General features: G+C 43.6%; 1 protein-coding gene across 1 annotated transcript in view; it reads right to left on the bottom strand.

Annotated features, from left to right (window-relative positions):
• VAT1L (vesicle amine transport 1 like) overlaps positions 1-4885 on the bottom strand; it is a 78819-nt gene extending 73934 nt beyond the window's left edge. Inside the window, exon 1 of the mRNA XM_044987169.1 lies at positions 4469-4885. Coding sequence (XP_044843104.1) covers positions 4469-4698 — 230 coding nt within the window. The 5' untranslated portion in view covers positions 4699-4885. The remainder of the gene's footprint in view (positions 1-4468) is intronic.
• Positions 4886-13596: the final 8711 nt, after the last annotated feature.

Below are 13596 nucleotides of genomic sequence, written 5' to 3'. Positions count from 1 at the left end.
CTCAGCTCCCTAAGATGGAGAGTTCTGTGGCTGTATTACTTTTCCCTGATAAGCTCTGCAGGTCTGGGGTGGAGATAAAATATGTTTTCTTTACTCTTCCCCATCCAGTGCGGGGCTGCCCACTCCAGGACTCTGACTCGCCCAGTCCCTGGCCCCTATCTAAACACAATGCCAATGCTGCAGAGTGCCCTCTATGTCCCAAGTTGGGCTGGTACTATGTAATAGATCTGATTTTCTTGCTTACTCTGGTGCAACTCAGGAGTAACCCTACTGAAGTCACTGGGTTTATATCAGTGCAAGTAAGGAGACAGTCAGGCCCTGTGGCCCAGATCCTCAAAGATATGTAGGTTCCTAACTTACACGGAAGTCAATTGATATTAGTAGCCTAAATATCTTTGAGGACCTGGACCCATATTCCTAAAAGTATTCCTCCTCCCTTTGCCTGAATGATCTAAAACAGTGGTGGGCGACCTGCGGCCCGTCAGGGTAATCCGCTGGCAGGCTGCGAGACAGTGTATACATTGAATGTCTGCAGGCATGGCTGCCCGCAGCTTCCAGTGGCCGCGGTTCACTGTTCCCAGCAAATAGGAGCTGTGGGAAGCGGCATGGGCTGCAGGAACGTGCTGGCTGCCACTTCCCACAGCTCCCATTGGCCGGGAATGGCGAACCATGGCCGCTGGGAGCTGCAGGCCGCCATGCCTGAGGACGGTCAATGTAAACACTGTCTCGTGGCCTGCGCAGGTTGCCACCACTGATCTAAAATGATTCCTGAAAACCTGAAATCTCTCAACTTCTTTTTTTAAGAGGAGAGCTCATACTTTCCTTTTATTTAGAGAAACACATAAAATATGAATAAGACTATCTGTAAGAGTACATTGGACACTATGTGCCACTCTGTTGCACATGGGATTTGTTTTACTTGCTTCTAATTTAGGAGACAGCTCTGTTCTTTCACAAATGCCAAGAAGGCAAAGAGGGTCACCTCTGCCCCCCATCTACGCATATGCATCATGAGGAGCAACAGCAACAGCTACCATATCAAGATGAAAAATAAATAAAGGGAGGCAATTATACGAGATCATTACCTGTCTTCCGCTCACTGCTGTATTTGGGGTAGGTTTGTTCTAGCTGTTTATCTGATCTTGAAAACAGTATGAACTCAGGCATTTTGTTAGACACAGACAAAATAAACAAGTAAATAGAGCAGTGCCAAGCTGCTCCATCATTACCAATCAAGAAATAATTATGGGGAATATGCAAAAGCTGTGATTCAACTTGGGCACTGACTATTGCTCCATCTCTTAGTCACTGAATGAGGCTAACGTATGACTCATCACAAAGGAAAGAAACTTTCAGGCAAATCATTGATATTTCAGGACTTCAAAGAAAAAAAAGTTATTCATCTGGCTTAGCATTAATAGCAACACTCCAGTGGGTCCCAAGTTTTTCCTATTTATAGTACTCTGAAACAGGAAGGTAACATTTAACTGTCTTGATTCCTGCAATGAGTATGTACAGACTGTACAGGTACTTGTGCCTCTTACTAGTTTTTCTAACTAATATTTAGCAAAAGCTGTATGGTTGGTTTGATTCTTCCCCCACTCCCCCCAAATCCCATCTTTAAAATCCCATTTGCTTGAGGCAGCTATCTTTACATTGACATAATTAAATGTATTACTCAGAGTAGGCAATGCTAGAGAAGCTCATCCTAGATGCGTTCTGCATCTTGTATATTATAAAGAGCATGTTCCACTGGCCACAACAGGCATTTTCATCATTTCCTCAACCATCTCCCAACCAAACCCATGCAGCCAGCCCCATTTTTACTCCCTGTTCTCTCTTTACCAGCTGCAAACACAAGGGTCAGGGACCGAATCCCTTCCCATTAGTTGCTCAAAACAAGTTTTGGCCCCTGGATCTCACCCTTTCTGTCAATTGGCTATGGTAGGCTACATGGCCTTTCACCAATCTCCATGTTCCTCCACCTTGAACTGTGCTACAGTTTCAAAAATGTATAGCATAAGTAGTGATCCAAGCATAACTACAAAGTAGTAATTTACTTGAGTGGCTCCACTGATACAAAAACAGTGGGTGTACACCTCCAACAGTTTATTAACAGTATCAAAACACTTGGAGTCTATTGAAAAGCTAAGTATTATTTTACAGCTAAGTATTCACTACACAGCTAACTACTGTTATTTGTAACACAGAGGTCTGCAGTCTTGATGAAGAGGAAATTCATGTGCATACATGGAAGTAAATCCTGTCAATCACTTAGACATTTTAAAAAGGAACACAGACACACACCACATTCAAAATTACAAATGTTAACTTTTAAATATTTAATGATTGGAAAAAAAAAACCAGTGAAAAGACATTACAGCTCTGATCAATATTAACCAAACCCTGATTTTACAGACAAACCACCAAGCAGGTTTCACTATATTCAATATAGTCAACATGGACTTGTTTTCATTTATTTCCCATAGTGCCCATAATCTGCAAGACACTTAAAAAAAAAAAAAAAAGAGGCAAAATCCTGTCCTGCATCTATATTAATCATTCAGGTTGCTGGATAGCTGATCATAATTCATTGATGCAAGTGAGGAGGAAAATATACTCTCATCAGGAATAGACCAGCTGATTCACAAAAATATAATATGGAAAAGCCAGTGTCTAACAGACTGAGATCTACAGTCAATGTGTCTGTTTTGCAAACCCATCAGAACACAGCAGGTTCAGTGATACCCTTTGGATACACTGATAAAACAAAGTCATTGCCATAAACCAGTGTCACTTTCAGTGTCGATTGTTTCTAAAATAAACAGCTCAGCCTTCACCTTCACTTTCCACAAATGCCAAAGCATTTACATAGCAGCAGATTACCGCTGTGTGATCACAGTGCTCTACTCCTCGGACTGTGTGCACAGAGGACCTAACTCCCAATGACATCTGAGAAAAATTCTTTGGCCTTTGTTGTGCAGAAAATCAGACTAGATGATCTTAACGGTCCCTTCTGGCCTGAAAAATCCATGACTTCAAAGGAAGTTCTGTGCACAGACAGATTTTGGCCTCTATTAGTTATAAATATGAGACTTAAGAACAAAAAAATCCATCTTAGATTGTCTGAAAGACTGTTCTTAACAGGGAGACTTGGACCAAACATTTCTAGAACCTGACTGGTCACTAACCACCCACCAATTCCTCACAAGAACTTGGTGGGGGGGGGGGGGAGTTGTGTTGATCTGCTGCCAGTGCTGAAAGAGAAGCTTGGGGCGGGGAAGCAATGGTAGTGTCTAGTGAGGAAAAATAATTGCAAGTATCAAAAGGAAAGGTCATGCTACTCAGCAGTATAGCAACCAATCAGAGGTACACCAACATTTCTCAGATAAAGAACAAACCCCAATGTTGCTGGCCCAATATCCCCAATTCTTCCAATCAGCTCCGAAAAACTCAGACATGAAAAGCAATATTATTCTCTTTTTTTGGCATTAGAAGTGAAATAACAACCGCTTGTAGCACAAACACCCGTGACTTTGCCTTTATCCTTGGCTTTGTCTAGAGAAAATATATTTTGGTACGAACTGTTCTCAGTATAGATTTGCTCTCTGGAGCTGTCAGATGAAAATAAAATGTAAGCTACTGAAGTTAGAGAGAGATATGGGAAAGATGACCTGCAATGGCAGTGAGAAACTGCCAAAGCAGCTCAGAAGTGGGGTTGAGAGAAAATGGTGAATGAGGGAAGTTAATGAAATAATTAACTGCCTTTTGACTTCAGATGGGGGAGAGAAACCAAATCAAACACCCACAGAGAGCTCCAATTTGCAGTTTCTGACAAAGGGAAACTTAGGACAGCCTGCAAAATAGTAACACCTGAAGCTAAACTTTACAGATACAGGGTCAGCACAAAAATCTGCTACACTAAACACTGCAAAGTCACAGGCCGGGGGGGAGGGGTAATCAGTTTAATAGCAAGCACCGAGGTGGCTTCCCATTTGCTGCCTGCCTTCTCTAACAGGAACTCAAAGGGGCAGGGAAACGGGTGCTTCGCAATGCAGAAATCAGTCCCCAGAAACATACACAGACATGCATGTCAAGTTACAGGATGCTCTAGGGCTAGAGGCTCCCTGAGACGGTCGGCGCGAGGGGGAGGGAGCGGGATTTAGAATAAAAGTGGCTTTAAAGAACCTCTGGAAATGCCCATGGAACCTGTTCCTGGGCAAGAGGGCGGGGGGGTTATTTACCTCTCTTTGACCCCCATCCCTTCCCCATGCATTACAGGGGCAGACCCTCCCCCCTCTCCTGCCTGGCACTGACACGGCCCCACGCCCGCCCCAGACCCACGCGCAACGATCACGACCACAAGAGGCTGCCGGGGGGAGGCGGGGGGCGGCGCCGCTGCTGCCTAGGGGGGGCGGGCGGGCGGGCGCGGAGGGATGGGGAGAGGCAGAGAGAGGCGATACTGGACCAGGCTTTGACTCGGATTTTGAGCTCCCCTTCCTGAGGCTCCGGCATGACTTTCTTGGCCACCCTGAGCTTGTTGAGCCCCCCGAAGCCAGACAGCAGCACGGCTCGCATCTCCTTGGTGTCCCCTGCCCGCAGGCTGCCGCCGCCGCCGCCCTCGGCAGCTTCCTTGCCTCCCTCCTTCTCGATCATCTGCTCCGTCTCGTCCGCTTTCTCCGCGCCCTCCTTGGCCATGGCGCTGGGCTGGCGGGCGGGCGGGCTGCAAAGCGGCGGCGCTGGCGGGGGCTGCGCTCAGCCTGGTGCGCCTGTTGAATGTGGGTGATGCTGGGATGTGCAATGGCTGCAGCTGCTTGAATGGGGCTCTGGTCCTTCCAGCCCTACCGCAATGCACAGAGTAGCTGCGCAGCACGAATCACCAGCCCCGCAGGTAGCCCCCGTGAGTGCCTATCCCCGTTAATCTGTGACGACGAGTTGATCTGGTGCCAGATACCCGCGTCTCTAGACAGCTCCCGGGCTGCATAGTTTGACATGGGCTGGTGGGGAAACCCTGGAGATTCTCTACCCATTAGTAGGTGAGCTCAGCCCAGGTCTCTCTGGGCTTACTGCGCATTTCTCAGCCGGCCTGGCAGTGGGTTATGTAGGGCTGGATGTGGGTAGGGATGAGTCAGCTATCCCTACTGACCTGCCCAGAGAGCGCTAAGAGAGGGGCAGGGGCAGTATTCCCATAGGATTCCCCCCCTCAGACCATACTGCAAGGGGAGAGATTATCCTAACCCTTGTTGTCATCCCTGCTCCCTTTCCTTGGGAAAGAGGTTTGCCCGCCCAAATAGAGGTTAAATACAGACCTAGATAAACTGAGCCAAGCTACCCAAGGACAGCCCTTGGCAGTGAATACTGCCCACCAGTTAGCACCTCATTTCACTTCCAGCTGCTCTTCATTCTGGTGGGGGATCTCCAAGCTGTGTAAACCCCATTTCACCATAACACCCACCTGTGCAGATATATAAATAAAGAAACTCATCTAAGGAAAAAACCTCAGACAAAAGAAACCACTTTTAGTGGATCGGTGAGTTTTGCCTGGTTTATATTAAACCCCACCAGGCACTAGTGGAAAATTTTCAAAAATGCTTAAGTGACTTAGCAACCATTTTCAATAGCAACTTAGGCCCAGCTCCTCAAAGGGGTTTCCTCAATGGAAGTTGGGAGCCTAAATACTTTTGAGGATCTGTGCCTTATGAGCCTAAGTCCCATTGACATTCAATGAGACTCAGGCTCTTACTGAATGTATCCAACATGAGAAGTCCACTACTCACATACTTAAAGTTATGCACATGTTTAAGTGCTTTCAGAGCCTAAATTAACACCTTATACAGGTGAGCGTATAACCCACTGATCACTGTAGATTTCCCCAATATACTGTAAATAGAAAAACATCCAAAAGCTACCAGTTTTGTTCAGTTAGCTTCAAAATGTCTCAATTCATGGAGGCAATACAGTGGTCATACTGTGCTACGAAGTTTGTCGGGACTCTGGCTTATGCATTCAAGGTACATTCATATTCCTTAACTTCTCAAATGCACATTTATGCGTCTCTGACTGTATATTTAGCACACAGTATTTAAAGGATGCAAAACAGCTTTAAAAGATGCTAATCATCACATTATAATTAGTAATGTGTTGGTATAAGATATTGGCACTCACGTACTACAGCAATGATAAAACACTGATAGTCCTACTCCAGAGTTATTCTTTTCAGGAAATGAAAAGAGCATTGGTAGTTAGGCTGTGTTTAGAAAAGTTCTGAAAGCAGGACCAAACTCCCTTTTTTTTCACACTACAATAGTTGGATTTTAGTCTTCAAATCCACCATAATAACTCTTCAGATGATATTTTTCAAATAAAATATTTACTAATGTTTGCTGAGGACCTATTTAAAAATGCTCCCTTTAGAAATTCTGATCTCAAAGTATGTTAGAAGTGGTGAGTTAAGGTAGCTGTAATTGCAATTGATTATGAATTAATCAATTGTAATTGATGCAAATACAAATATTAACTAATGAATATACATGATAGGAGCACATGACAATGGTCCAGATCTTCAGAGGTATTTAGGCATCTAACCCCCTTTGACTTCAATAGGAATTAGATGCCTAAATACCTTGGAGGCTCTGAGTCAATATGATTATCAGGTCACAATGAGGCTTCACTTACATGCCTGGAATATCATTGTATTGCATGCACAGCTTGCTTCTTTTTATCCATCATGCATTTCCCTTAAGGGGTATTTTGTACAGACATTTTAAATGTAGCCATATTTTTACAAGTCAATTTAACAATATTCAGGCAGGTGTATCTTTAGCTATGTACCCGAGAGACCAGGAAAGGGAACATTACCAAGGGATGACAAAGTAACATGCCACAGGGGAGGAAATCTGCTCATCCTGAATATCAGCACTGGGAGGCACATAACCATTTTAGAGGTCAGAAAGCTCCCCTCTCTCCATTCTGCTCCCTTGGTTATAATTCCTTTTCTATGCTAGCTATACTTGGCTGGCTAGATGTTGCAAAATAGAATACCAAGTTCTGTCACTTTAGAGCTCTCCATTTTAATGAATGACCAGGCAACTAACAGCTAAAAAAAGAATATCATACATTATAGTCCAACCGATTCACCCAGCTGACATTTTAATACAATTCTAACTCAAATGGTAAAGTGTAGGATGATTGGTGAAAATAGAGCAGATGGCGTACGTCAGCTCAGTGAAATCCAGCGTAATGGAGAGACTTTGGGGGCAGCTCCAGCTTCTTTGCATCACTCTGGTGGTCTAAAGCAGCCACACAGCAAATAGATCTGGCCCTCTGGGGATTGCCCTTACCTGAAGGAATCCTCTGGTTGTGTAGGGCTGCAAAGCAACACTAACTTATGCTGGGGACCACCTTGGTCCCTGGTTTGCCCGAATAATGGGAGAACATGAAGCTTCCTTTTTTGTTCTGTATCAAGAGTCGCTTGTGCAGACTGATGGGTCTAGCCCAGGGGTTCTCAGACTGTGGGTTGGGACCCCATTTTAATGGGATCACCACATGTGGCATTGGCCCTGGGCCCCAGCAAGTCTGAAGCCCAAGCCCCCCAGCCCCAGGGCAGAAGAACCTTGGGCTTCAGCTTCGGCCCCCCGCCAGGGGGGGTAGGGTTTGGGTGGCAGGGCTTGGGCGGGCTCGATCTTCAGTCCCCCTCCTGGGGTTGTGTAGTAATTTTTGTTGTCAGAAGGGGGTCATGATGCAATAAGTTTGAGAACCGCTGGTCTAGCCCTATATTGTTTGCACCTCAAAACAGACTAAGGGATATCTTACCGCGTGGCCATTTTACAGATCCTAATGTCTGGTTTATGGTAGAACAAATGTTTTCCCCACATCAGTTCCCTAAATCTATGTGTTCTAAGGTTTAACATCATGTAAAGCTAAATAGATATTCTTGAATTATATGAAATGCTCTATTCTCTGTTACACGTTGATTATAACCACTTTTGTAACAATATTAGATTGCATCATACATGATTGAGGTTTACACTAGGAAGTGATACAAGTGTTTATTCTGACAATTTATTATATGTCTTATGTTAACTGGCCTGTACTGCTCCGAGCCAGATTACACTGGTTTCATACCGGTCCTGTGGGGTGCCTATGCAAATCATCAAGAGCCTGATCCAAAGCCCATTAAAGTCAAAGGATAAATTTCCATTGACTTCAGTGGGCTTTGGATCAAGCCCTAAAGACCCAGATATGTGAAGGTTTGGAACTGTACAAGAACTAGCATAGAAATTAGAAGGTGCTCAGAATTCTGCCCATAAATTAGCATTTATACAGATATGAAAATTCAGATGCCTTCAAGTATCTGATGGGCACAGGCACTTTGATAACATGGTGGGCACGATATAAGAACCTGAACAGAACAGGCTGAATCTTTTATCACCACCTTAACCTACAAGTCAAGTCAATGATATATTTTCCACTGTCATTCCTTGTAACAGTGGTGCTTAAAAAGGGGACTTTCAGGAAAGTACTAAAAATGTAATATATTATCTGTGGATAAATCCTGACAGTTGGTAGTCATCCATCTCTATGCTGTATTTATTTAAGGCCATTTTCTGCTACTGTTATTCAGTGTGTGTATACTCTGCAAGCAGTCCCATTTAAATCCATTTGATCATTCCAGGGGCAAGGGGCTATTCATCATAAATGTTATCCTGGGGCTTGGGTGAGACCTCACTGCAGTTGGTGGGCATTTAATTCAGTATAACTGTAAGAAGCAGTTAAGTTTCTTTCAGAGTAAGATAGCTGAAACAATAGGAGTCACCACCCAAAACATATGCAAGGCCATACACAAGGCTAGTCAGAATCTGAGCTAGTTGGGTGGAGGAGTTTCATTGGGGGCTGAATGAAAATGCAGAGGGTTGGGTATTTTTTTAGTGGAGGGGGGGGATGTGATTGGGTGCAGCCAAGCAGCCATACAAGCAGCCAGAGAAGGTAGCAGAAAGGCAAGGGCAGCCAGAGGAGCTCCTGTAGCGTGACACAGAGAGAGCTTTTGGGTAGAGTGCTGTCTGGAAAAAGAGGCTTGGAACTGTGAGCAAAGAAACTATTTCCTACTGTTTGATTCCCACTGTGTTCACAGAAACAGGACTCTGTGTACATTTTTTTGTAAATAAACAGGACTGCACCAAAGAAATACCTACCTCCCATCATCAATTTCTCTTCATGATTGGTCAACTGCTCAGGTCAAGAGGGATAACATAAGGATAGCACAATCTGGCCTTAATCCCTTGATATAATGGGTAGAATGAGATCTCTTTAGTTCATGCCAATGGCGTTTTCTTTGTTGCATCAATGAGTTAAATCTCATTTGCAGTCAAAGCACAGAGGATTTTTTATTTTAAGGAATTGTACGTTGCAAACTTTGGTAAATAATAGAGCAGTCTTCAGCAGACATAAATTCACTGTATGTTTAGGGGGCTGCTTTATTGTCTAAACGTAGGCAATTTTTAATGTGAATGTTCTACCAAAATATAACATTTTCTTTTACAATCTAGTTTTAAATAAACTGTCCATAGCTTGGAGACAAAGAAAAAATAACAAACTACACAATTCTCTTAGCTTTTCTATTTTATTTCTAAATGTGCCAACTTTTCATTCTACATCTTTTCTGTCCTATAAAATGTCCATTGTGCCTGATGAAAAATGCATTTTATTAATGATGCAGTATGTGTCCGTGTAACACTTATTTTTGTCAATTATTATAACCCATTGTCCATAATTGCATCTCTTATCAGTGAAGAGATGGTCTCAGCAATTATTTCCCATCAATATAACACATCAAAACAAAGGGAAGGCAAGAGAATCTTTAACAGTAAATTATATCAGGTTTTGATATTGAAATTGTACATTTCATAATATTGAATTACACTGAGAATTTTTTTTATCTTAGCTGGGGGATTTTTCTTATCAGTGTAAATGTGTATGAATTCTTGTATGAATCAGAGGTGCAATTAATCAATTCTCTGTTTGTAGTCACTGCAGAGATCTGTATTTTCCCCTTTAGTGTAAAAAAGCAGTTTAAAGCACCCTGGAGTCATTTGGAATAATGAAAATGGGTTGTATTTTAAATTAAGAAGGAAAAGAAACCAAAGCATTCTTGCTGTGGATCTGGCAAGTCTAAGAGATGTCAGAATGACTCATCTGGTTGACTGTCTGGTTATTGTATTTTCTCAGTAGTCTTGCCCAGACAACACAGTGATATGTACAATTGAAATTAGATAGATCACTTTTAAAAAACACTCATTTTAAAATATTTTGTAAGGATGCTTTTGTTTAAGGAGGTAAATTATTCCCTCTTACATATTTGTCTTTTCTGTTGCTTTTTATTCTTTACAATAGATCTGCAATGGATATGGCTACTTTTATTTAGCAAAATATGACAGAACCAGATATCATGGTGATGGAAATCATAAGTACATGCATAGATAGAGCTAACCCCTTTTTACCTGTCAACTTCCACTATCCAAAAGTGGGATATGCCTGTTTTTTATCCTTTGCACTGAAATATACCCATGAATCGAAACCTCATGCAGTTAAAAATAGGCCACATCCTCCATTCTATTTGGCTAAATGGAATTATACTGGACAATTTTTAAAAAACAGAGCCCCTTATCATATCAAAACATCTTTACTTACATACTGTTGCCTGATACCTGTACTTCTCTGATAACTCTGTTATGCAGAGGAAACATACATGCACACTTTACAAATATATGTTCACTAGCTGGATTAACCTCTGAGTGTGTTTATAAGGGTGCATCTACACTGCATGCTTCTTTTGGCAGCGTGCAGCATACATACCCATGTAGCCCCCCTAAAATGGGTATAAACAGCAGCGTAGTTTGTAAGGCCGGCTTTAGGGGAGTAAAGACACACCTGAAGGGCTCTCTACTCACCGGAGCCATGCCTTCCTGTCTACGCCGCTGTTTTTAGCAGTGTAGTGTTCCACTGCTGGAGCCTTTCCGTATCGCCGTGAAAGACTCCAGCATGGGGAACGGCTCTGCCAGTTCCCCACTAGTGGAGCCCTTCACTGTCACAGGAAAACACTTGGGTACATCCTTGCTGCTGGAGCCCCTGGGAAGCGGCGCAGGCGCGGGCCAAGGAACGTACTGGCCGCCACTTCCAGTAGCTCCCATTGGCCTGGAGCAGTGAAGCGCGGCCACTAGGAGCTGCGATTGGCCAAACCTGCGGACGCGGCAGGTAAATAAACTGGCCCGACCCACCAGGGGCTTTCCCTGCACAAGCGGCGGAACAAATTTGGGAACCACTGGTGTAGCCTAAAGGGCAGGAGCAACAATTATAAGCAGATTCAGTCGTGGTGATGAGGACAATGGGGAAATTGGCTAAATTAGCAATACCATGTCTTTTCAGGCCCTGCATGGTGAAATTTTGTTGAAACCCTTGAGCATCCTGGCTTTGCGATAGTCACTGTATTGTCTGGGCCTAATCCCTTCATCTCTTTGTGCCTCTTTTTCCCCCTCTGTACAATGGGGATAAATGATGCCACACAGGTATGATATGAAAATTAGTTAGTGTTTATACTGGACTATGAACTATGTACTATGTTTATACTGTACTATGTACACGGTGCTATCTGGGTGCTATGTTTTAACTACTCTTTGTATTCCAAAGATTTTTGGAGGTCTTTCATATCTTGTTCTTTTAGGTACTCTGTAGTCAAAGGAAAAAAAAAGCAGTGAAAATTAAGTCTCCTGCAGAAAACCAGTGAGACCTTTGATGCCTGGAAAGTATACCAATTTTTGTCTGTATCCACTTAGCATGAAAAAAAAAAAGACTAAACAAATAATCCCACTTGACATTTTAGATCAACTCAGTCTCAAAAATTATGAAGCCAGAGCATCTTGCTATAGAAAGGCTTGTGGAAAAATAAGCTTTATTAGTAAAGTACAGACACATTGAGTCCTCACAAGTATAAGAATTCAATAGCTAACGAGAATAAGTTTGTTCAGGATATCCAGTCATTAGATGGATACACTCTGCTGAATAATATCACCAGCATTGGCTTGTATTAGGTTTATAGGCCAGCAATCACATTCAGTGCTGTATATTTATTTACTAGAAGAGTTCTGATCATAACTCACAGGGTTATATTACTTAGGTCTCCGTACCATCAAGCCCTCGCTTTCCCCTTTTGGTGGCTCAGGTCTATCTCTATTTTAAAATAACTTTAAATCTGACTCTTAAACCTGTTCAAAAGCCAAGTGCAGGCTCTTTGGCTTGTTGGGCTGGATTCTGTGCTGCAGAAGGTACAATCCAAAGAGATGGAACAAAAAGGTGGCTTTATGATTCTGTGCTGATGCAGGGGCCAGGGTAAGTCCGTAGCTTAAATTTGGCCAGGCAGTGCTCCAATTTACAGCAGCCACCTGAGTGCTTCCCATGGGCTGTATCACAGCACAGATGCTCTAGCCACATGGCGTAGTCACTCCTCCTCCTCCAGTCCCATCTCCAGTATGCCCCCCTATGCTGAGGCTTTTGAGTGGGAGGGAACAGGATTTATGGAAGCCCTACTGTGCCCGTACTGAGGAAATTCTCTTGTGACCCAGTGTGCCTGGGGCAGCCCTCACTGGTAATGCCAAGGTCAGGGCAGGCTGCAAAAAGAAGAGCAGTTACTCCCAAGACCAGGGCCGGCTCCAGGCACCAGCGCAGGAAGCAGGTGCTTCGGGTGGCCAACCGAAAGGGACGGCACGTCCGGCTCTTTGGCGGTGGGTCCCTCAGTCCCTCTCAGAGGGAAGGAACTGCCGCCGAAGAATGAAGCGGCAGCGGTAGAGCTGCCGCAGAAGTGCCGCCGATTGCAGCTTTTTTTTTTTTTCCGCTGCTTGGGGTGGCAAAAATGCTGGAGCCGGCCCTGCCCAAGATTAGTGGGTAACACTGAAGTTAAACTCCCCAACCAGTCACAACTGTGCTTCTGATCCCCACCACGCTGGTTATCAAGAAGCAAAAAAAGAAATTACACAGCCCCCTTATTGCATTCCAGTTCTCTGGTTCCCAATCAGCATCTAGGTCGAGTACAGTGAGAAGCTATTTTAAAACTCTGCTCACTATACAAAATGTTCTTCTGATTCCAAAGGGCCAGCCACACTGCCAGTTAATATTAAGTTGGATCTTACCCAAAATGCCATGCTGCCAGCCCATCCTTTGGTGCCTAAAATTAAAGGTTTATTATAAAGAAAGAACAAGAAGAGAGTTGCTAAATGGTAAAGCAGTAACATACATACAAAGACTTCGAAGTCCATATATCAGGATCTTAGCAGTATTGGTTAGTTTGCTGGCTTGAAAGTCCTTCTGGAGCTTAGATGGGTCATTCAGTCCTTTGTTCAGAGCTTCAGTTTGTAGAGAAGTTGCTCCAGAGGTAAGAAGCAGGACTGAAGACAAGAAGCAGGATTGAAGACAAGATGGAGATGATGCATCGGCCCTTTATAGTCCTTTTGACACGTATCTGGTACTTTCTTTGTTTCAAATAAAAGCTTCCCAGCATATGGCATTGAAAGGTCTTAGAGTTATCTCAATAGGCATGCCTCTGCATGC

The sequence above is a fragment of the Mauremys mutica genome, chromosome 14 (assembly GCF_020497125.1).
Source record: "Mauremys mutica isolate MM-2020 ecotype Southern chromosome 14, ASM2049712v1, whole genome shotgun sequence".
NCBI classification, from domain to species: Eukaryota; Metazoa; Chordata; order Testudines; family Geoemydidae; genus Mauremys; species Mauremys mutica.
This window is presented reverse-complemented; position numbering and strand designations above follow the sequence as displayed.